At 37.8% G+C, this 25,871-nt stretch overlaps 1 protein-coding gene across 1 annotated transcript in view; it reads left to right on the forward strand.

Annotated features, from left to right (window-relative positions):
- Positions 1–25,871, forward strand: part of CEP85L (centrosomal protein 85L) — a 110,489-nt gene that overhangs the window by 4,469 nt on the left and 80,149 nt on the right. The window contains exon 2 of the mRNA XM_081044778.1: positions 10,209–10,370. Coding sequence (XP_080900904.1) covers positions 10,209–10,370 — 162 coding nt within the window. The remainder of the gene's footprint in view (positions 1–10,208; positions 10,371–25,871) is intronic.

The raw sequence follows: 25,871 nt of genomic DNA on the forward strand, positions 1-25,871 counted from the left end.
TGGGCTCTAGGTATATACATCATTGAATCTGAAAGATACGGTCCCATCTCCAAGGGAGCTTACGTTATAGTGGGGATAAACAGTCTATAAGTAAACTAACAGCAAGATAACTCAGCCAGTGTTAACTACTACGAATGAAAGGAAACTGAGTGAAATGGTAGAGGATGGGAGGAGAAGCCCACTTGGTGCAGGCTGGTCAGGGAAGGGCTCTCTGAGGAGGTAACACTGTACTGAGCCCTGAATGGTGAGAAGGAGCCAAGCACGAGGGAAGGAGTGTTCAGGTGGAGGATACAGAAACAGCTCCATGGAGAAGTGTGTTGGGGAGTTTGAGGAATATCATAAGCCAGAAAGTCTGGAGCATAGTGAGCAGGTATGTGAGGTGAGGGAGACCTGATAACGGAAGGCACTGTAAGAAGTTTGGATTCTGTTCTACAGGAGGGGAAGCTACCTGTGAAAGGGTAGGGGAGATGATTATTCTTCCACTCAGCCCGTTGAGTGTCTGCTATGAGACAGACATTGTTCTATGCACTGGGGGAATGAAGCAGACATGTCTTGTCCTTAGTGTTTATAGGTCTCTCCTGGCTTTTTTTGTTGGGGAAGAAACTGTGGACCGGTAGGGGGAAAATAGCAGTAGAGAAGCCGGTTAATAAGTCATTGCAGTGATTACTAGGTGAGAGATGATGGCTTCGATTAAAGTGGTAAGATTGGATTTGGAGAGAAAAGAATGAGTTTAGAACATACTTGAGAAATAAAGCTGACAGGTTTACTCATAGTTTGGAGGTGGCAGATGAGGGAAAGAGGAATCAAAGATGATATCTTAGTTTTGGCTTCAGTAATTATAATGGATGGTGGTTCTCATTTCCTGAGTTGGGGAAGAGTGTGAAGAAGATAAGTGTAATCAAGTTCTCTTTTGGCCATGTCAAGTTTGAGATGCGTTTTAGAGAGGTGCAGATGAGATATTGAGTAGGAAGTTGGGTATAGAAATGTGGAACTCAGTAGGGAGATGGGTGAGGTGGAGGTATGAATTTTGACAGTTACATGTATATAAATATATGGCATTTAAAGGTAATCACATGGAGTATAGAGAAGACAGCAGAGACTATAGATAAGACAGTAGAGGATCAAACTCTGGGACAATTCCAGTTTGATTGAGATGTAATTTACATACAACACTGTATTAGTTTAAGGTGTACAATACAGTAGTTTGATATATGTATATATTGCAAAATGATTGCTAGTGAGTTTAGTTAGCATGTATTGCCAGACAGTGATAGTTCTTTTCTCATGATGGGAACTTTTAGATTTACTCTCTTAGCATCTTTCAAATATGCTACAGTATTGTTAACTATAGTCAGTATTGTTAACTATAGTCAGTATTGTTAACTATGCAATATTATCAACTATTGTCACTATGCTGTAAGTTACATCTCCAGTTATAAATTACTTACAACTGAAAGTTTGTACTTTTTGACCACCTTTACCCATTTCCCCCACCCCATGCCTGGCAACCACCAATCTGTTCTCTTTCCATGACTTGGTGTTTTTAGATTCCACCTTTAAGTAAGTATGCTCATAAAGTAGTTGTCTTTCTCTGGCATGTTTCACGTAGCATAATGCTCTTAAGGTCCATCCATACTGTCAAAAATGCCAGGATTTTTGTTTTCTAAGGCTGGATAACACTCTATTGTATATAAGCATCACATTTTCTTTATCCATTCATTTGTGAATGGACACTTAATATTGTTTCCATATCTTGGCTGTTGTAAATAACACAGCAAAAATGTGGGGGTGGGATATCTCTTCGAGATAGTGATTTTGTTTCCTTTGGATATATACCTGGAAGTGGGATTGCTGGATCACATGGTAGTTCTAGTTGTAGTTTCTTGACGAACCTCTCTATTGTTTTCCGCAGTGGCTGTACCAGTTTATATGCGCACCAGTAGTTTTCAAGGATTTTTTTCTCCACCTCCTTGCCAGTACTTGTTATTTCTTGTCTTTTTGATAATAGTCATTCTGACAGGTGTGAGCTGATATCTCATTGTAGTTTTGATTTGCATTTCTCTGATGATTAGTGACGTTGAGCACCTTTCCCTGTACCTGATGGACATTTCTGTATCTTTGGGAAAATATCTGTTCAGAACCTCTGCCCATTTTTAAATCAGTTTGTTTTTTGACTATCGAGTATGAATTCCTTATATATTTTGGATATTAACCTCCTATCAGATATGTGATTTGCAAATATTTTCTCCCATTCCATAGGTTGCCTTTTCTTTTTTCTAATAGTTTCCTTTGCTATGCAGAAAGTTTTTAGTTTTTTTTTTTAAATTTATTTATTGGGGTGACAATTGTTAATGAAATTACATAATTTCAGGTGTACAATTCTGTATTACATCATCTATAAATCCCATTGTGTGTTCACCACCCAGAGTCAGTTCTCCTTCCATCACCATATATTTGATCCCCCTTACCCTCATCTCCCTCCCCCCACCCCCCTTACCCCTTGGTAACCACTAAACTATTGTCTGTGTCTATGAGTTTTTGTTTCTCATTTGTTTGTCTTGTTTTTGGTTTGTATACCACATATCAGTGAAATCATAGGGTTCTCTGCTTTTTCTGTCTGACTTATTTCGCTTAGCATTATACTCTCAAGATCCATCCATGTTGTCACAGATGTTCCTATATCATCTTTCCTTAACGCCGATAAGTTTGATGGAGTTCTGCTTGTTTATTTTTGCTTTTGTTACCTTTGCTTTGCTGTTAAATCAAAAAAAAAAAAAATCACTGCCAAGACTGATGTCATGGAGCTTACACCTTGTGTTTTATCTTCTAGGAGTTTTATGGTTTCAGGTCTTATGTTCAAGTCTTTAATCCATTTTAAATTGATTTTTGTGCATGGTATAAGATAGGGATCCAGTTTCATGCTTTTGCTTGTGTCTGTTCATTTTTCCTTACACCTTTTATTGAACAGACTGTCCTTTCCCCATTGTATATTCTTGGCTCCTTTGTAATAAATTGACCAGTATGTGGGTCTATTTCTGGGCCTTTTATCTTGTTCCATTGATCTATCTGTCTGTTTTTATGCCTGGCACTTCTTTTTTTATATCTTTACATATTCATTTAATTATCACAATAACTTTATAAAATAGGTACTATAATTTTTTCTCCTTTTGCATATGAAGAAACTGAGGTACAGATTGTCTAAGTGACTTACTCAAGGTCTCAATGCTAATGAGTGGTGGTACAGAACTTGAACCCAGAAAGCCAGATATCACAGCCCACATTCTTTTCCATTAAATCATGCTATTAATTTTATAATAAAAAAAAAATAAGACTATTGGAGTCACTTACCCTAGAGATACACAATATTGAAATGAAATGGACTGAGATGAAGAAAATAAATATTACCTTATTAAGTTTCTTCCATCTTAGCTAGATATTCTCCAGTGTAGTACAAGATTTTTCTGTCCCCCAGCCTCCTCGGGTTACTATTAATATGGATATTTTAAAATTTGTTTTAATGTTCTATTTTAATTTAAAAAAAATTTTTTTTGTCTTTTGACCCTGTTGGAGATTATTTTTCCATATTTATTAGGAATTTTGACCATAAGCTTCTCAAACCATTTATAATTTTAGCTGCTTTAGAAAATGTTTACTGATCTTTAAATAGATATTTAGATGCAAACTAACTCAAGGAATAGTTTAAAATCTCCTGGATTTAAAAATAAACACAGCAACAAACAAAAAAAAAACCCAAAAACTATTTTACTCCTTCTAAAGGGAAGAATATTTTTTAGATCTAATTATAAAGTTTCCAAAATTTTAATTTTATACCACGAACATTTATGGGGTACCCAGTGGTAATAATGACTACATTTATTGAGATCCTACCTAACTGTGCAGCTTTGTGCTAGAGACTAAAAAAAGAAAAAGTTTTCTTTCACTGTTTCCAGTTTGGTGAGGGAGAAGAAAGTCATATATATATGGGCTAATTTAATTTAGTAAATGCTCCTATGGAATTTTGAATGATATATTGGGAAAGAGCACAAAGTAGTAGTTATTTAATGCCATCTGGAGGAATCAGAGAAAACATTTAGAGTAAATTAAATCTGTACTGGGACTCTTAAAGAAGGTTGAGAAGAGAAATAGCTTGGAGTCACGAAAGAACCTGATCTGTTCGGAGGCAGTGATTAGGTATGTGTGGCTAGAGAGTGTTTGTAGGGGAGCTGGAATCGGGGAAGCAGGGGCTGCAAAGTATTAGAAAGTGAGGCTGCCAATTGGTGAAGAACTTTGCCAAACTTAATGAGTCTGAGTAATATGCAGTAAGGAACCCACAGACCTATAAAGCAGGAGAACGACACAAATATATTTATTTTAAGAAGATAGGTCTGATAGTAGGGTAGAAGCTGGCGCCAGTGGAGTTACTCCAGCAGGAGATCCTTGCAGCAGTCCAGCTCAACGATAAGATCTGTGACAGTAGAGATGGAGGAGAGAGATCTAATTAATACTTTCGAAATGGACTGATTCAGAAACTTATTAAATATATGGGTTAAGGAAAACAGTTTTTGTTGTTGTTGTATTCCTTGTATTTATTCCCTTTTAAATTAGTTGTACATTAATTTCTATTGGTAGTAGAACTGGGGCAGTTGAAGGCCAGTGTTCTGAACTTTGTGAAAAAGTACTGTGTGCTTGCTAACATTTCAGAGATGTTAAAATATGAGATCCGTGCATCTTCTGTCGTATAAGGGTTAATGTGTTTTGATATTTTCTGTTTTGTTTTGTTCTATTTTATTTAAAAAATAGATTGTTGGTCTCAATCTACTGAATGGGTGATAACCTGCATTTTGAAAAAAACTGCAATTTTTATTCATGAATATGTATTCAGCTTTTTATGTAAAATTGTAAATTTGCTTTCTCACTGGTTTTATTTTCTTCTGGCTTAGAGTTGTCATTAAAAGTAAGATTAGTTATTATCCTAAGTGCAGTTACAGATACATTAAAAATATTGTAGAAGACTTGATATTGTATGCCTTTTTGCTTCCAAGTTTAAAAAAGCTTAAGAAAGAAAATAAAACATAACAGGTTACTTCTTTATTTGATCCTAATCTTCCTATATTATCAGTGTGAGGTATAGTAATAATTTTTAAAGTAGGTTATCTCTGGGCATTCAGTATTCTGTGTGAAAGAATTGCAATTGATATTAAAAAAATGTAACATACTGTCTTCCATAGAAAAGTTCCAGTATATGGTGTCATGGGATCTTTACTGTTCTTTCAGAAGTGCTTTTGTCTTTGTTCTAGAGAAACTGATTTTACCCAGTCATTGAATTGCTTTAATATGATAGGACCTAGGTAAGACTTTATTGTCAGAGATCCTTTTTTTAAGTGCATAGCACATGTCTAAAAATTAAGTAGTTCCCATTTCATTAGCATAGTCATAACTATTATGTGAGAACATTTCTTTATTATATCACCTGGTGAGCATATTTCATGGCTAGTTCTTACTGCTTTGTGATTCTGGATTGACTTGAATAGAGACAAGACACATCATTCTCAGATTGAATTCATTCAATCTAAATGAAAGATTAAAATGTTATTCATGACATTTGTTGTCTTCAGTGGTCTAGGCATATAAAATATAGTGGGCCTTTTTTTAAAAAAAAAAGCATATTTAAAGGTTAAGACAAATCTGAGTTCAGGCTGGAGGAGATCAACTTATATAGGTAATTCTATCACTTTCTTATGTTATTGTCATTTTGGGAAACATGAATTAATTGCTTTGCTTTCTTTAAAAGGAAAAGTTTAGCAAAATAGCAAAAATAAGATGATTGTGATACCCTCATACACAAATTAAAATATGTTACTGATTTAGAAGAGTAAGATATTCTGAATAGGAGATCTATCTTCCCCATTGGTTGATTCAGTGATTTGTCTGCTGTGATTGGACATGTTATCTGCTTCCTTCCTCTAGAGCTATTTTTTTTTAATTTATTAGTTTCAGGTGTACAAGACAAGATAATACTTAAATGTTCATCATTTATATCCCTCACACTGTGAACCCCCCTCCCCCCATCCACTATCCCTCCGACCTCACACCGAGGCATCACATTATATATATAAAATTATAGTTGGCATTCATTAATGTTTAGCTTCTGGTGTACAATGCCATGATCAGGCATCCACAGTATCCCTGAGGTGGTCTCCCAAATAGGACGCATGTCTATCGGATACCCAACAAAATCTTTACAACATTATTGAATATGTTCCCCAAGTTAATCTTCAAAAACCCTGAGGCCATCTTGTGGTTACCAGCTGCTTCCTAATCCCTTCACTTTTCCCCATATCCCCCCCTCCTCCCCCCTGCCCATCTAACAACTCTCGGTTTTTTCCTTTTTGTCCCCAAAACTGTTTCTGATTAGTTCATTCACTTATTCTTTTCTTTAGATTCCGCCTATAAGTGAGATCATATGGTACTTGTCTTTCTCTTTCTGACTTATTTCACTTAACATAATGTTCTCTAGATCCATCCATGTTGTTGCAAATGATAAGATTTCTTTCTTCTTTATGGCTGCGTAATACTCCAAAGTATAAATGTACCACAGCTTCTTAATCCAGTCATCTACCGATGGGCATTTCGGTTGTTTCCATATCTTGGCTATTGTGTAAAGTGCTGCAATAAACATAGGAGTGCATTCTGATTTTTGAATTGGAGTTTTGGATTTCTCCAGGTAGATGCCTAGGAGTGGAATTACTGGATCATAGGGTAGTTCCATTTTCAGATTCCTGAGATACCTCCATACTGTTTTCCATAGTGGCTGCACTAATCTGCAATCCCACCAACAGTTCACTAGCGTTCCCTTTTCTCCACATCTGCGCCAGCATTTGTTGTTTGTTGATTTATTGATGATAGCCATTTTGACTGGGGTGAGGTGGTATCTCATTGTGGTTTTTATTTGCATTTTCCTCTAGAGCTCTTTTGATGAAGATACCTTCTTGGAAAAAAGGGCATACTGGTCTTTGTCAAAGTATGGGAGTTGCTGTGTTTCCCCGGTAGACTCTCCTACAGCTTTCAAAAGCTTCATAATTATTTTAACTAGGCCAAATAAAGTTGTGTACCCATTCTAGAAAAGATATCTCCAAAGACTTTCACTGACAGTTACTTAGCGCAGGTATGGAATTATTAAGAGGTGCTTAAATGATAAGTAAATTGTTTGGTGCATTAGTGGTAGGGGGTAAGCATTTTCAAAAAATAAAGCTTTTCCCTCTAATTATCAAAATAAACAGTAATAATTACCCAGAAAAATAAAAGCATAAAGATCAAAGATAGTGGTAAACCAACCATCTAGATGAAACTGCTCATAGTATTTTGTGGATTTCTTCCCAGTTGCTCTGTGCATTCTTTGTTTGTTTGAATCTTTATTTAATCTGCTGGCTGCAGCACTGAATAAGATCTGGAACATACAGTCTTTGCCCTGAATGAGTATTAGTATAGTCTAAAAGGAGAACAGATACATGAACAGGTAACTGCAGTTTCATGTAGTGGGTGCTAAGCTAAAGACAGGTAAAAAGAGTTCAGAGAATTAATTCCTAGACAAGATGAAATCTGAGGTTATTTGTGAATTTCCCATTAAATCTTATTATTTAGATTAGCACATAAGCATTTTATACTTTTAGATATTTTTCATTATTTAAATGGCCAAAATTCTCTTCCTTTGTCTCTTTTGGATTAATTTGTAATTGGTTCTTATTAGAAATACTGTTAAGGGACATTCTTTTGTCTGTAACTCCACTCCCCCAAATGTTGGATTATTTCTTTTATTCGCTTAGCTTTATTAAGATATAGGCGAATACAATAATAACACATTAAAGTGTAAACGTGATGATTTGGTATAAATATACATAGTGAAAGGATTCTGACCAGAGTTAATTAACACATTTATCACTTCATATATATTTATCTTTTTTTTAAAAGCTGAGAATACTTAAGTTCTACTCTCTTAGCAAATTTCAAGTATACATGGCAGTGTTGTTAGCTGTAGTCATCATATTCTGCATTAGATTCTCAGACTTAGTCATTTTATAACTGGAAGTTTGTATACTACCAGTCTCTTCCTGTTTCTCCACACCCCAGACCATGGTGACCACCATTTTACTCTATGAATTTAACTTTTGTTTTTTAATTCCTCATATATTATACTATGCAGTATTTGTCTTTCTTTGTCTGGCTTATTTCACTTAGCATAATGCCCTCCAGGTTCATACATGTTACCGAAAATGGCAGGGTTTCCTTCTATTTTATGGATGAATAATATTCTATTATATGTATACATCTCACATGTTCTTCATTCATTCATCTGTTGATGGACACTTAGGTTGTTTCCATACCTTGGCTATTGTGAATAATGCTTCAGCGAACATGGGAATTCAGATATCTCTTCGAGATAGTGATTTTGTTATCTTTGGATATATACCCAGAAGTGGGTATCAGTTTATATATTCACAAAAGTATATGAACATTTCCTGTACTATGTAGGACATCAATTTTTGAAATATTTGTCAACATATAATAGTATAGATAGTTTTATAGATCTTTGAAATTAAAAACCTAAAAACGTCATTATCTTTTTTATTTTTCTTGTTATTAATAAGATTGTGTTTTCTTGTTATTAATAAGATTGTGATTTTGGTTGCTATTTACATGTACTCCCATACTGTTTATGCTGTTTGCTGGGTATTTCAAAAAAAAATTATTTCTCCAACTAATAGATTTGCGCTTGGGAGAGAAGGTAGTGGGCTGGTTGCCCTTTTTGATCAGAGTTCAGAGGGTTCATCTAGAAGGGACATTACCTGCAGAGCTCATAAAAGAAAACATGTTGGTATATGGACAGATCATAGTCAGGGTAGGGCTGGTGACAGATGATCTTCACCTGCTGCTTTAATGTGTGAGTGTTTAAGCAGATGAATTAAGTAAGGTAAATCCCATTCTGAGAGAGGTGTAGAAGCTACAAAGTTTTAAGTAGTTGTTCTAGACCTCAAAGCTATGAGGAGTGTCTAGAATTTTTTAAGCGAGGTTTTCAATGTATATAGTTTTTAAGGCTACTTATATACTTCATATATCTATAAAACCCAAACAAATTTAATTTATAGATTATACTTCAGTAAAAACTCAAAATAATATTAATGTTGCATAATATTTTATTAAAACTGAATCTTTAATGTTGGGATTAATATAGTAGAAAATAGCATCAGGTCTTGTTTTATTATTATAATCTGTTTATATATTTTGATTTTAATATTGGTATTAAAAGTGTGGAGTAAAGATAGTTCACAGACTGGCACTGGCCTATGGATATACTTTGATTGGCATTGTACTAGATAATAAAAGAATGAAATGAGCAAAAAAGTAAAATGATCAGAAAAAGGCAAATAAAAATTAAGTAAAATGGACAACGTAAGTGAAAATAATGTTCAAGAGAACATTGAAAAGTGAGTAAATTAGCCAAAAAATAATGATTTAATGTATTTCAAAAGGGAAAATGGAGCAAAGAGCCAGGAAGATGCTGTATGTTAAACTTCTATAGAAAGATAACTAAAGAAATAAAAATTAAAATAATGCAGGGGTGGCCGGATGGCTCAGTTGCTTAGAGCGCGAGCTCTCAACAGCAAGGTTGCTGGTTCAGTTCCCGCATGGGATGGTGGGCTGTGCCTCCCTGCACCTAAGATTGAAAACGGCAACTGGACTTGGAGAGCTGTGCCGTCCACAGCTAGATTGAAGGACAACTACTTGGAGCTGATGGACCCTGGAGAAACACACTGTTCCCTAATATTCCCCAATAAAAACAAACAAGCAAAAAATAATGCAAAGTAATTTTAAATTTTAAGTGGTTAGAATATAGTAGAAAAAACATAGATTTTTTTTGACCTTCCGTGAGCGTATTCTACTTATATTGCCATACAATATGATTCAGTTCGAGTGTACCTGAGCCCCAGTTCTCAGTTAATGCCTATGTGTAGAATCACACATGCTTACATATCAAATATTCTAGAGCAGAGTGTTGACATTTCCAGGTAGATGATAGATTTGGCGTTTAAAATAAGACAGCAGTATGTGTTTAAAAGTTCAAATACCTAGATGCAGATAGGAGGTGCCTTCAGTTCTGCCTACTCATAGAAATTATAAATGTGTTAATTTTTGCATATTTTTCTTTGTAGGCACAGATTACTCTTCATCAGCATGGTTACCTGGTAATGAACCACTGTGGCAGGCCACAACTGTTCCATCCAACCATCGAAATAACCATATCAGGAGACATAGTATAGCTTCTGACAGTGGTGACACTGGCATTGGAACTTCCTGTTCTGACAGCGTGGAAGGTGAGCTAAAATTCTTAGTGTGTACATGTGATTATTCGGAGAATGGTTGTGATTGAGATGTGCAAAGGACTGTTTTATTGTTCATAGTCCAAAACTGGAAACAATCCAGATGTCTTTCAGTGGGCGAATGGTTAAGCCAAATGTGGTCTGTCCAATACTACCATTGCTGTAAACATATTGATACATGAAACAACCTGGGTGAATCTCCAGAGGAAAAAACGCAATTCCAAAGGGCTACGTTCCGTATGGTTGCATTTATACAGCATTCTTGAAATGACAAAATTATAGAAATGGAGATTAGTGGTTTCCAAGAGTTGAAGGGGAGGGGAAAGTGGGAATGCGCAACATGAGGTGTACTGTGCTGACAGAAATGTTCTCTGTTTGACTGTATCAATGTCACTATCCTGGTTTTGATACTGCACTGTAGTTCTGTATGGTGTTCCCATGGGGAAGGGAGAGCATAGAATCTGGACTATTTCTTAAAATTACATGTGAATTTATTTTACTGAAAATAGAAAGTTTAGTTAAAGTGAATGAAGGAAAAACTAATACGATCAGAGGGATAAATTATTTGAATAAATAACACTGAACATTATTAAGTATTCAAACACTTTTTAAATTTCTTAGTTCGGAACAATAAAACATGTCCTTTGAATGTTCTCAAAAAGGTTCAGGAACTGGTAACACCAGGTTTGCCAGGTTTGACCACTGTACAGTAACCAGTTTTCCACTTTCTATAGTGTATTCTTTGGATGCAAGTCAGAGGGGAAGGATTCAACTCCACCTTCTAGAAGAGGAAGTATCTGAACTTAATATCTGGAATTATTCTTTAAGATATAGTTATCCCTTCTCTCCCATTTATTTACTTATTCAGTTATTTGTATCAATATGGGCTCGTGTGTAGACATGCTTCCTTTTTTAAATTAAACTTTAGACTATTAGAATTTCACCAATTTTCCATTGAGTCCTCCTGTTCTTAGTTCTTGCCCAGGAGACCACATTACTTTTAGTTGTAATGTCTCCTTAATCTCCTCTGATCTGTCACAGGTTTTCACTGTATCCTTGTTTTTCATAACCCTAACAATTTGGAGGAGGACTGGTTAGGCATTTTACAGAATGTTTCTCAGATTGCATCTTTCTGATGTTTGCGCATGATTGGACCGAGGCTGTAGTTTTGGGGACAACGACTACGGAGTTGAAGACGCTCATATCCTGTCGGGTACATGATGATAATATGGCTCCGCTCGTGATGGGGACCTGGATTACTTGGTTAAGAGTGTTTGCCACATTTCCCCACTAGAACACCATTATTTTTCTCTTTCCATACTCTTTTTTGGAAGCAAGTCTCTAAACCCTCAGTATACAAGCAAAGCAGTTTAGAACTGTTTTAAACTACTCTTAAAACTTTAAACTAGAACTGTTTTAAACTGTTTTAATACTCCCCTGTATTAGTTTCTTAGGGCTGCCACAGCACATTACCACAAACTGAATATCTTAAAACAACAGAAATATGTTTTCTCACAATTTTGGAGACTACAAGTCCAAAATCCAGGTGTTGACAGGGCCATGCTCCCTTCAAAGGTTCTAGGGACAAATCTACCATCTTTGTCTCTTCTAGCTTCTGGTGGTTACTGGCAGTCTTTGGCATTCCTTGGTTTGTGGCATTATACGCGTAACTCTCTCAATCTCTACCTTCTTTACATGGCCTACTTCTCTGAGTCTCCTCTGTGTCTTCAGATCTCATTATGTCTCTTTCTCCCCATCCCCCCACTCCCCACTTTCCCTCTAAGTACACTGGTAATTGGATTTGGGGCCCATCCTATTCCAGTATGACCTTATCTTAACTTCCATCATAGCTACAAAGACCCTATTTCCAAATAAAAATCACATTCACAGGTACCAGTGTTTAATATTTTTATGTATTTTTATGGACACAATTCAGTCCACAGCACTCTTTATTTTAGACTTTGTGGTAAACTGAAAGGCATAAAATAATTGCTGGAGAGTAATTTGAAATGAGTTGAAAAGAAAACAGGAGAACTGCTTTGAGAGTTTTTAAAAACGTTATACGCTATTTGGTCCCATCAGTGAACTTAAAAAAATAACTTTTTTAAAGGAGAGAATAATGTGGGAAAGATTGTAGATAGGAGGATTTAAAAGTTGCAGAGTAGATGTTCGGGGATTTTCTTGGTGCTATTGTAAAGCTGTTTGCTTTAAGCAAATCGTACTTTTTAACTTTGTTCCTGTCTTACTACTTACTGCTTTTTGAAACTTTAGCTTTGAAACACAGTATTAATAAGCTTTTATTTTGTAGTCAGTTACTTCATCATCCATAGAATATTATGATATTGATTTGGGTCCAGCTGGGAATTTTCCTTCCTGTCTGTCTAGGGAGAGCCAGACGGCCACACTGTCAGGGCTGGGTTGCTGCCTTTTAATAATGACTGACTGAAGAACTCAAAATACCCCATTGGGAATATGACTATGCTAGTATCTTTTTCATAATCTCTAGAAAGTCTTTAATCTTGCTGTGTATAACATCTTTTGTGTTGTTACTTAGAAAACTGCCTTTTCTCTTTATTCTTTGAATTATTATAAAAAGAGTTTGTGTTAACAGTAGCCAAAATCACTGCTTTTCTCTTGGACTAATTCATGAAGTAGTAAAAACAAGTTTCTGTAATCTTTTAGGGATAAAGTACATGATGCCACTTTCTCCTTGAATTGGGCTGATAAGAAAATGTTGCATTTTTTGGCTTTCCATTAGTTCTTGCCAATACCTCCAAACTGAACTCCAACTCCTTTCCCTGCCAGTTTTTTATTAACACGTGAAACAAGTGATTTTACTGGTATGTTACACAGCACTGTACGGCATATTTTAATGAACAAAGAATCCATTGAGTTGAAGGCGTGACCATAGTAGGTAGTATTATTTAGAGGCTATTCTATGGATAAAGCACTGTCAAAGTTTGAAGACAAAGGACAAATAGGGCAAGAGTTCTAGGAAAGGATAGGATAGGGCGGATGAAAATAAGATAGAGTAGCAGGACTCTGAAAAGACTGACAATAAATAACAGAAACTTTGGACTTCTGTGGAAAATGAATTGTAAGTATGGTTTGAGTGATTGGTGTAGTGATGAATGATTTTTTTTTTTTTTTTCATTAATTAATTTATTTATTAGTTTCAGGTGTACAAAACAAGGTAATACTTAGACGTTCATCATTTATATCCCTCATACTGTGAACCCCCCTCCCCCCATCCACTATCCCTCCGACCTCACACTGAACCATCACATTATATATATAAAATTATAGTTGGCATTCATTAATGTTTAGCTTCTGATGTACAATGCCATGATCAGGTATCCACAGTATCCCTGAGGTGGTCTCCCAAATAGGACGCATGTCCATCGGATACCCAACAAAATCTTTACAACATTATAGAATACCTTCCCCAAATTAATTTTCAAAAGAAAAACCCTGAGGCCATCTTGTGGTTACCAGCTGCTTCCAAATCCCTTCACCTTTCCCCTTATCCCCAACCCCCTCCCACACACCCATCTAACCACTCTCGGTTTTTTCTCTGCGTCCCCAAAACTGACTCTGATTAGTTCATTCACATAGTCTTTTCTTTAGATTCCATATATAAGTGAGATCATATGGTACTTGTCTTTCTCTTTCTGACTTATTTCACTTAACATAATGTTCTCTAGATCCATCCATGTTGCTGCAAATGATAAGATTTCTTTCTTCTTTATGGCTGCGTAATACTCCATTGTATAAATGTACCACAGCTTCTTAATCCAGTCATCTACCGATGGGCATTTTGGTTGTTTCCATATCTTGGCTATTGTGTAAAGTGCTGCAATAAACATAGGAGTGCATACAGATTTTTGAATTGGAGTTTTGGATTTCTCCGGGTAGATGCCTAGGAGTGGAATTACTGGATCATAGGGTAGTTCCATTTTCAGATTCCTGAGATACCTCCATACTGTTTTCCATAGTGGCTGCACTAATCTGCAGTCCCACCAACAGTGCACTAGCGTTCCCTTTTCTCCACATCCGCGCCAGCATTTGTTGTTTGTTGATTTATTGATAATAGCCATTTTGACTGGAGTGAGGTGGTATCTCATTGTGGTTTTTATTTGCATTTCTCTGATGGTTAGTGAGGTTGAGCATTTCTTCATATGTCTTCTTGCCTTCTGTATGTCCTTTTTAGAGAAATGTCTCCCCAAGTCCTCTGCCCATTTTTTAATTGGGTTGTTTGTTTTTTTGGAGTTGAGTTGAGTAAGTTTTTTATAGATTTGTGATATTAATCCCTTATCAGATATATCATTGGCAAATATCTTTTCCCATAGAGTAGGATCCCTTTTTGTTTTATTGATGGTTTCCTTTGCTGTGAAAAAACTTTTTAGTTTGATGTAATCCCACATGTTTATTTTTTCTCTTACTTCACTCGCGCGAGGGGATATATCAGTGAAAATCTTACTCCGGGTAATGTCCATGAAGTTTCTTCCTATATTTTCTTCTAGATATTTTATGGTTTCAGATCTTACATTTAAGTCTTTAAGCCATTTTGAATTTGTTTTTGTATATGGTGTAAGGAGGTGGTCCAGCTTCATTTTCTTGCATGTGTCCGTCCAGGTTTCCCAACACCACTTATTGAACAGACTATCTTTACCCCATCGTACATTCTTGCTTCCATTGTCGTAGATTAGATGGGCATATAGGCATGGATTTACGTCTGGACTCTCTATTCTGTTCCATTGATCTATGTATCTATTTTTATGCCAGTACCATGTTGTTTTGATTACTGTAGCCTTGTAGTATAGTTTGAAATCAGGTATCGTTATACCTCCCACTTTGTTCTTATTTCTCAAGATTGCTGAGGCTATCCGGGGTCTTTTATGGTCCCATATAAATTTTAGGATTATATGTTCTATTTCTGTGAAAAACGTCGTTGGTAGTTTGATAGGAATTGCGTTGAATATGTATATTGCCTTAGGCAGTATGGACATTTTAATTATATTAATTCTTCCTATCCATGAACATGGAATGTGTTTCCATCTATTTATGTCTTCTTTCATTTCTTTCTTCAGTGTTGTATAATTTTCTGAGTACAGATCCTTTACATCTTTGGTTAGATTTATTCCCAGATATTTTATAGTCTTTGGAGCAATTGTAAATGGAATTGTTTTTTTAATTTCTTCTTCTGCTATTTTATCATTGGTATATACAAATGCAACTGATTTCCGAATATTAATTTTATATCCTGCTACTTTACTAAATTCATCTATCAGTTCTAATAGTTTCTTGGTGGAGTCTTTAGGGTTCTCTATATATAGTATCATATCATCTGCATATAATGATAATTTTACTTCCTCCTTACCAATTTGGATGCCTTTTATTTCTTTCTCTTGTCTGATTGCTGTGGCTAGAACTTCCAGCACTATGTTGAATAGAAGTGGAGAAAGTGGGCAACCTTGTCTTGTTCCTGATCTTAGGGGGAATGGTTTTAGCTTTTCCCCATTGAGTATGATGTTAGCTGTGGGTTTGTCATATATGGCCTTTATTATGTTAAGATATGATCCCTCTATTCCCACTTTCTTAAGGGTTTTTATCATAAATGGCTGCTGGATTTTGTCAAATGCTTTTTCTGCATCTATTGATATGATCATGTGATTTTTATTTTTCATTTTGTTAATGTGGTGTATCACATTAATTGATTTGCGGATGTTGAACCACCCCTGCATACCAGGGATGAATCCCACTTGATCATGGTGTATGATCTTTTTAATGTATTGCTGAATTCTATTTGCTAATAATTTGTTGAGAATTTTTGCATCTATGTTCATTAGAGATATCGGCCTGTAGTTTTCTTTCTTTGTGGTGTCTTTGTCTGCTTTTGGGATCAGGGTGATAGTGGCTTCGTAAAAAGTGTTTGGGAGTCTTCCTTCCTTCTGGATTTTTTGGAAGAGCTTGAGGAGAATAGGTGATAATTCTTTTTTGAACGTTTTGAAAAATTCACCTGTAAAGCCATCTGGTCCAGGGCTTTTGTTTGTTGGGAGATTATTGATTACTGATTCAATTTCCCTGGTGGTAATCAGACTGTTCAGGCTTTCTGTTTCTTCTTGAGTTAGCTTTGGAAGGTTGTGCGCCTCTAGAAAATTGTCCATTTCTTCAAGGTTGTCAAATTTGTTGGCATATAGTTGCTCATAGTAATTTCTTACAATTTTTTGTATTTCTGTGGTGTCTGTTGTCACTTCTCCTCTTTCATTTCTGATTTTATTAATTTGGGTCCTCTCTCTCCTTTTTTTAATGAGTCTGGCTAAAGGTTTGTCAATTTTGTTTATCTTCTCTAAGAACCAACTCTTGGATTCATTGATCTTTTGTATTGTTTTTCTGGTTTCTATTTCATTTATTTCTGCTCTGATCCTTATTATCTCCTTCCTTGTGCTCCCTTTGGGTTTATTTTGCTGTTCTTTTTCCAGATCCCTTAAGTGTGAAGATAAACTGTCAATTAGTGATGTTTCTTGTTTCTTTAGGTAGGCCTGCAGTGCTATGAACTTCCCTCTTAGGACTGCTTTCGCAGCATCCCATAGATTTTGGGTCGTCGTGTTCTCATTCTCATTTGTCTCAAGATATCTTTTGATTTCTTCTTTGATCTGCTGCTTGACCCATTCATTATTTAGCAACATGTTATGCAGCCTCCATGAATTGGTGTATCTTCCTGGTTTTTTTCCCCTGTAGTTCATTTCTAATTTCATAGCACTGTGGTCAGAGAAGACAATTGGTATGATTTCAATTTTCTTAAATTTATCGAGGCTTGTCTTGTGTCCTAACATATGATCTATTTTAGAAAATGTTCCATGAGCACTTGAGAAGAACGTGTATTCTGCAGCATTGGGGTGAAATGCTCTGAAAATATCAATTAAGTCCAACTGCTCCAAAGTATCATTTAAGGCTGTTGTTTCCATATTGATTTTCTGTCTGGAGGACCTGTCCCTTGTTGTCAGAGGTGTGTTGAAGTCCCCTACTATGATAGTGTTGCTGTTGATCTCTGTCTTTATGTCCATCAGTACCTGTTTTATATATTTAGGTGCTCCTATGTTAGGTGCATAGATGTTTACTAGGGTTATGTCCTCTTGTCGGATTGATCCCTTTATTATTATATAGTGCCCATCTTTGTCTTTTAATATTTTTTTCATTTTAAAGTCTATTTTGTCAGATATAAGTATTGCAACTCCAGCTTTTTTTTTGCTTCCATTTGCATGAAATATGTTACTCCAACCCTTCACTTTCAGCCTGTGTGTGTCTTTTGATCTGAAATGAGTCTCTTGTATACAGCATATACAAGGGTCTTGTTTCCTTATCCACTCAGCCACCCTATGTCTCTTGATTGGAGCGTTTAATCCATTTACATTTAAAGTGATTACTGATAGGTACATAGTTATTGCCATTTTTAGATTTGTAGTAAATTGTTTTCATCTTTCTTCTATTTACAGAAGTCCTTTTAGTATTTCTTGCAATGCTGGCTTGGTTGTCATAAATTCTTTCAGTTTGTTCTTTTCTGGGAAGCTCTTTATCTCTCCATCAACTTTAAATGATAGCCTTGCTGGATAAAGCAATCTAGGTTGTAGGCCTTTGTGTTCCATCACTTTGAGTATCTCCTGCCACTCCCTCCTTGCCTTCAATGTTTCTGTAGAAAAGTCATTTGATAGTCTTATGGGAGTTCCCTTGTATGTAACCTTCTGCCTTTCTCTTGCTGCTTTCAAGATTCTCTCTTTGTCTTTAAGCTTTGCCATTTTAACTATAATGTGTCTTGGTGTGGGCCTGTTTGGGTTTATCCTGGTTGGAACTCTCTGCACTTCCTGGGCTTGTATGTTGGTTTCCTTCATCAGGTTAGGGAAGTTTTCGGACATTATTACCTCAAATATGTTCTCAATCCCTTGCTTCTTCTCTTCGCCTTCTGGTATTCCTATGATGCGCATGTTGTTGCGCTTGATGTTATCCCAGAGGTCTCTTAACCCATCTTCATTGTTTTTTATTCTTTTTTCTTTCTGTTGTTCAGTTTGAGTGATCTCTGCTAACTTGTCTTCTAAGTCGCTGATTCGATCCTCTGCTTCATCTAACCTGCTGGTCATTCCTTCAAGTGAGTTTTTAATTTCGGTAATTGTGTTTTTTAGTTCTAGCTGGTTGTTCGTTAAGATTTCTACATCCTTTTTTAGCTCTAACTGGTTGTTCTTTATGATTTCTATATCCTTCTTTATGTCTTCTCTAAGCTCCTTAAACATTCTTATCACCAGTGTTCTGAACTCTGTCTCTGACATGTTGGTTACCTCTGCTTCATTTGGTTCCAGTTGTGGAGGTTTCTTCTGTTCTTTTATTTGGGACATGTTTCTTTGTCTCCCCATTCTGACTGACTCTCTGTGTTTGCTTTGATGTATTAGGAAGATCCCCTAGAGCTCTTAGTTCTTGCTGGGTTATCTTATGTAGTATGTGTCTTTTATATTTGACTTGGACTACTTCGTTCTTCTCTGCATGTGCTCCACAGGAGGCTCGTGTGTTTAGTATATCGTCCTGTTCAAGAAGAACTTTGATTGCTTTTTGCTTGTGAGTAGGTGGGCTTAACTCCCAGGCCGTCTAGTTGTGAAACTTGGCTCTGCTCACCACAGGGTGTTCTGCTGGGTGAGGGTTGGCCACTTAAATGAGGTTTGGCCTCTATGGGCTCTTGTGCCTTCAGAGAATTCCCTCTGGGTGTGTGACTTGTAGGTCAAACTCGGTAGTACTCTGGTTTGGTCCAGAGTTGGCTTCTGGAAAATGTTGAATCTTGTGCCTCTTAAGCTGGGCCCTGGTAGGGCAGTTTCAGCACAAATCAAGTTACCAAGTACAACAACAACAACAACAATAAAGAAAACAAATCAAGTACATTCACATGTAAAATACAACCAACAATCCCCCCTCAACATAGGCAAAGATATCAAAGCAATAATGACAGAACAAAGCAAATCACTACAAGCAGAAAAAAAAAAAAAAAAAAAAAGGAAGTACCAAGCAAAGCAAAACAGAAAGCAGAACCAGTCTTGGCTTAAGCCCACCAGGTAATCTCCAGGTTGTCCTCTGCTGTGCCAAAGAGTTCCCTGCCTATTGCGCAGGCAGCGCTGGTCACCTGGTGCCCAGAGTGAATTTGGGAGTGTAGATTTAAATGCGAGGGGCTGAGGGGTCTGGATGACAGTTTTCAGAGAGACCATGCAGTTTCTGTCCTTTCCTGCACAAATGCACGCTGAGAGTAGCTCCACCAGCCCTGTGGTCAGTATTCCTGAGTCTTAGGGCCCTCCTTCCATGGGTGACTTGTAGGTCAAACCCGGTAGTACTCTGGTTTGGTCCAGAGTTGGCTTCTGGATATGTTGAATCTTGTGCCTCTTAATCTGGGCCCTGGTAGGGCAGTTTCAGCACAAATAAAGTTACCAAGTACAACAACAACAACAACAACAACAACAACAAGGAAAACAAATCAAGTACATTCACATGTAAAATACAACCGACAATCCCCACTCAACATAGGCAAAGATATCAAAGAAATAAAGACAGAACAGAGCAAATCACAACAAGCAAAGAAAAGAAAAAAAAAAGAAGAGAAAGAAAGAAAAAAAAGAAAAAGAAAAGAAAGGAAAAAAGAGAACAAAGCAAAACAACACAAAACAAAACAAAAACAAAAGCAAAAAAACAAAAAAGCAAAACAAAACAAACAAACAAACAAACAAACAAACAAACAAAAATCACCAAGCAAAGCAAAACAGAAAGCAGCACCAGTCTTGGCTTAAGCCCACCAGGTAATCTCCGGGTTGTCCTCCGCTGTGCCAAAGAGTTCCCTGCCTAGTGCACAGGCAGCGCTAGTCACCTGGTGCCCAGAGTGAATTTGGGAGTGTAGATTTAAATGCGAGGGGCTGAGGGATCTGGATGACAGTTTTCAGAGAGACCATGCAGTTTCTGTTCTTTCCTGCACAAATGCACACTGAGAGTAGCTCCACCAGCCCTGTGCCCAGTACTCCTGAGTCTTAGGGCCCTCCTTCCGTGGGTGACTTGTAGGTCAAACCCGGTAGTACTCTGGTTTGGTCCAGAGTTGGCTTCTGGATATGTTGAATCTTGTGCCTCTTAAGCTGGGCCCTGGTAGGGCAGTTTCAGCACAAATAAAGTTAGCAAGTACAACAACAACAACAACAACAACAAAGAAAACAAATCAAGTACATTCACAAATAAAATACAACCGACAATCCCCACTCAACATAGGCAAACATATCAAAGAAATAAAGACAGAACAAAGCAAATCACAACAAGCAGAAAAAAGAAAAAAAAAGAAGAGAAAGAAAGAAAAAAAAATAAAAAAATAAAAAAAAATAAAAAAATAAAAAATAAAAAATAAAAAATAAAAAAAAAATAAAGACCACCAAGCAAAGCAAAACAGAAAGCAGCACCAGTCTTGGCTTAAGCCCACCAGGTGATCTCCAGGTTGTCCTCCTCTGTGCCAAAGAGTTCCCTGCCTAGTGCGCAGGCATCGCTAGTCACCTGGTGCCCAGAGTGAATTTGGGAGTGTAGATTTAAATGCGAGGGGCTGAGGGGTCTGGATGACAGTTTTCAGAGAGACCATGCAGTTTCTGTCCTTTCCTGCACAAATGCACGCTGAGAGTAGCTCCAACAGCCCTGTGCCCAGTACTCCTGAGTCTTAGGGCCCTCCTTCCAAGGATGAGTGGGAGGGGGCGGGCGGGAGATCTCTAAGCTGCTGAAAGCCAGGAGCTGCGACTGCCGCTTACTGCTGAACTCAGGGATTGCTTCCGCGGTTGCCCTTGCCCCGCCGCAGGCCAGCCAGAAAGGGTGGGGCCTGGGGATGGAGGGGTCTCCTCCCTCCCAGGCCAGCCACTCACACTCCTCCCGCAGGCCTGAAAAGGTGGTGGCTGGGGGTGTGGGAGTCTCCTCTCTCCTCGTCCAGCGAAAATCCCCTCCTCCCAGCCTCTTCCGAAGGTCAGAGCCGGCTGCCAATCTTCCCAGCGCCTGAGCGCAGACGCCCCTCTGTAATCTGACACTGTTTCTCAGTTAGGGGTAGTTTAAGTCTCTGGAAGGGCGGGGGGAGGATTCGAAAAGCGCGGTGAGGGGCCCAGGTGTGGCGTCTCAGTTCTTTGTCTGCCCTAGGGCCCACGAGCTGCCCGCCCCGGCGGGAGCAATCAACTGTGGGACGCAGGGAAAGAGCTCACCTCCTGGACCCTACGCTCTCCGCCACACCCTGGGCTCCCGTGGGACTCTAGAGCCCCGGGTGCTGCCCTCCACTTTTTCTGTGGGCACACTCCTCCCCCTCCCGCTCGCCCACCTAGTGCACCTCAAAGCAAACCTTCCACGAGCCTCCGTCCGACCTGGGAGCCGCGCAGCGCAGCCGTTGCTGCACGGCCTGTGCTCTGCTTCCAGGAGTCTGCGCTCCGTAGTCCCGGCGCCGCCGGCCTCGGCTCCGCGTGGGTGGGGGTGGGAGGGCGCGCTTCCACTTCGCTGTCCCGCCTCCTCCCCTGCTTGTAATCCGCGCACACCTTCAGGCAAATTCCTCCACGAGTCTCCCGCTGTTCTGCGTGTTCTATATCTCCCTGTGTCTTTAGAGCTGCAGTTTACTGCCGCAGCCGCCGCCGCCGGCTTGATTCCACCGCGCGACCGCGCGTTTCCTCTCCGCTCCCTTCTTTCTTCCCCTGCTCGCCCAATTTGCGCAGCTTCAAGTAATCCTTACACGAGTCTCTTAGGAGTCTCTTAGCTGTTCTGCGTGATGAGCGAAGAGTTGTTTGATGGGTTATATGTCCCGTTTGTAATAAAATCCGGAGGAGAACTCAGAAAATGTGCCCCGCTGCCGCCATTCCTATGACGTCACTCTGATGAATGATTTTGTTTACATTTATTATTGACTGGAGAAGTGAAGTGTGTATACTCGTTAAAAAAGTCAGCTATTTAAAAATGTTATCTGAATATAGGAAGTAGTTTTATCAGCCATATTGAAAACTATTTAGGAGGAAGGTTTGATGTCTTTGCTTATGTAACACTTGATTCCAATCAGTATATGGTTTTCCTCCTGAATTTATGTCTTTTCAGAAGTTCTTATGTTATCCACTTTGTGGGAACTATTCGTTTGTTTTTTACCTTCTCTGTTCTTTGGTAAATGTCCTGAGTCTTCTATATTATAATCTTTGTTTTTCATTGTTGGATTTGCTTCATGTAAAGGACTCAGGAAGATAACCTTAATAGAAGGTTACTGAATGTTGAAAATGGCCTTGCATTAGAACAGAACTAATAGGTTGATATTTATAATATAATCTAGATTTAAAACATGCTATGCATTTCGAGTATTTCATGGCAGTCTTACGTGGATGTGTTTTATATACTTTGGTCTTGATTATATAAATCTTTTTGTCGTCTACTAGCCATAGATCTATAAAGTGTTTATTTTTTATCATTTTTAAATTAAATCTATTTTATATTATAAATATTATAGAATAACCTGAAAAGTGTTCATCTCCTTTGTACTATAACCTCCAGCTGAAAATTACTGTGGCATAGAATTATATTAATTTCTAAATAATACATATGAAATTTGGACCAATGTTACCAAATGTAATTTGAGTTTGTTCTATAGAATAGTTATCTGCCTTTAACTGTTATTATCATTTGACAGTGATAAGAGCGTCACTGCATGGGGATTGTTCTGGTTCCTTTGGCAAAGGGAGTTAGTTAAGGTGGGTATGGTGGGATGGAAAGTTTTGGGTTAGGGAAGATTTTAGATCGGAGAATTTTTGGAATTCTGAAGAGTTTTGTTGCTCAGTTGGTGATGGGGAAAAGGAATAATGTCAGTAATTCCTGCTTGAATTTTCCTATGGGGTCTGGAGTGCAGGCCCTCAGACTTACTTAGGAGCGAGGAGGGAACATTCCTCTGGAGTCTCAGAGCACAGTTTGCTGCTGGGCCAGTAGGTGCCCACGTGGAGGTGAGCAGGTCCAAGAGTATGATTGTACCAGGCTTCCATTTACTTGCTACCAGCTTCCAAAATTTGCTGTTTGCAAATAATAAGATTATGCTTATGCTATATAATTCAAATATTTAATCTGTAATAGTAAATTTTGAGTTCATAGTGACCTTAATAACTATTTCTCTTTGGATACAAGACAGTTACAGTTGAATATAGGTGTATCTCTATATACTAAATGTAAATTCAATTTTGGGAGTATAGATCAAAGTACATGGAATAGTTTTTGCATGAAGTCTGTGGCACGTGACTTTAAGTAAACAGCACATCTGTGAAGCATCAGACCTTAAACAGACGGAATGGTACTGTCTGGTTTGACCCCCCTCTTTTCCACCTCACTCTCTGTTCTTTGTATTGTTTGGTTCTACCTGATGTTCCCAGTGATGCTCTTTGGACACTACTGAATCCTCAAAGTCTCCTGTGAATCATCTGAAAAATACCTTGCATTCCTTTTAATTTTAATGTGTTTTATTTTAATTCTTTAAGAATCAATGCATGAATATAGAGTACATGAATACATGATTATTTAAGAGTCAATACATGAGTATTGCATGCATAATATAAATGCTCTATGAATGGCATGTATCCAGTTTTATAAGTAACCATTATATAAATAAAGGTACCCTTCCTTTCTTTCCGCTCTAACCTGCAGCTTTTAGAGGCTCGTTCATTTTTGATTTAATAAATACTTATTGAATACTTACTGTGTTTCAAGAAATGCAGAATTGGAAAGAGATCAAAATGGAGGAGAGGATTACATAAGAATCTCAACAGGGATGGGCCTCTTGTACAGAACAGTGTTCTAAAATTGCCATTGAGTGATTTGCTTTTAGCTGTGGTATTTTGAGATTTAAAATAATGCTAATTGAGGGTGTGAGATTTTTATATTTAACAAGAAGTTGAGACACTAATGTAACCTTAGCAGCATCACTTTTTAGCTGTGGTAATTTGTACATGAGGTGTCAAATTCTGCCTGGTGGGAAATAGATCTGTGACATGAGGCTAGATGCACCTGCAAGATCACTAAATCGTGACATAAGCCGCACCAGCAGATCCCCAGTTTCTTCTTAGGTTTCCTTTGCGGAGACCTGGAGTCCGCGTGAATAGCTGCTGTTGCCACAGAAATTAGTTTGAGAGGGAGTTAGTTGTTTTTGAAATATGCAGCACTTGTGTAAGCCATAACCTAGATGTGGTGCCAGAGCTGAGTGATTAAGGGAGAAGCAGGAGAAAACTGGGAGTCTAAGACCCTGAGACAGAAAAAGAACTTAATCTTTGCCTGGGCTTGGCTTTGTAACCTTCCGCGGGCTGTCTTCCTGTCCTGTGTCACATGGCACTGCAGGCAGGCTGGCTCACAGGCAGTTTCTCTTTTAAAATCTGAGTCCTTAAGTGTAGCTCAGGACAGTCTGTCTGGGCTAATTTTGATGTATATTTATATATTTTACTTTAAAAAGGTATAGATAGAGTTAAATAATTAAAAAAAAATAATTCCCAACTGGTAATTTGTATTAGAGATAATTTTCTTATCTAATTAACCTCATTTATTTCAAATAGGAGGGACTGATAAAAATGGACTTAAGTCATATCTTCGGTAGTTCGTTGTTTTTACTAAAAATAATAGCGCTGTTAAATAATACAAATTTTGAGGTCATCCTGCAAATATGTATCAGAAAGGAAAAAAATCAGAAAAGTTACCATTGGGTGCATTGTCCTTTATCTTACAAAGAAAGTAAGGCCTTTTAAGTGAGGACTTGTTCAATCATTCATTTATCCACATAGCTAATGCTTATTGAGTGTCTATTATGTGTCTATTGTGCTAGAGGTTAGAATCAAACAGAATTTCCCCTGTTCATTGTATACATACAGTTTAGTAGAGAAGGCAGACTTCCGGTCTGCCTTATGCTAAAGCATGATGAACGGTGTGATAGGGGAAGTACGAAGTACTGGGGGAGGGGGGTGCATACCTAATGCACTGGATTAGGGGAGGGACACCTGGCAGAAGTGATGGTTTTTAAGCTGAGGCCCCAAAAGGTGAGTAGGAACTAGCAGAGCATCGCGGGTGGGGCAGGAGAGCAGCCTAGGCTGAGGACAGCGTGCTCAAAGACAGAGGTGAAAGAACATTCTGAGGTTGCCTCAGAGAGTAAACGATGCCAGGAGACCAGATGAGTTGCAAGTAGGAGCTGATGGTGACTTGTTCATAAAAAGAGACAGAGGGAAAGGAGAAAATGGTATCATTCAGGAGATATTTAGGAGATGAAAATCATACATTCATTCTTTTTGAACAGTTTTATTTAGATGGAATTCACATACCACACAATTCACCCATTTGAACTGTACAATTCAGTGGCTTTTAGTGTAGTCACATAGTTGTATATGTATTACCAGTGTCAGTTTTTGGACATTTTCATTACCCCGGAAAGAAACCCCACTCCCCTTAGCCATCATCCTCCAACTCCCCTTT

Source organism: Rhinolophus hipposideros (assembly GCF_964194185.1).
Source record: "Rhinolophus hipposideros genome assembly, chromosome: 3".
Lineage (NCBI taxonomy): Eukaryota > Metazoa > Chordata > Mammalia > Chiroptera > Rhinolophidae > Rhinolophus > Rhinolophus hipposideros.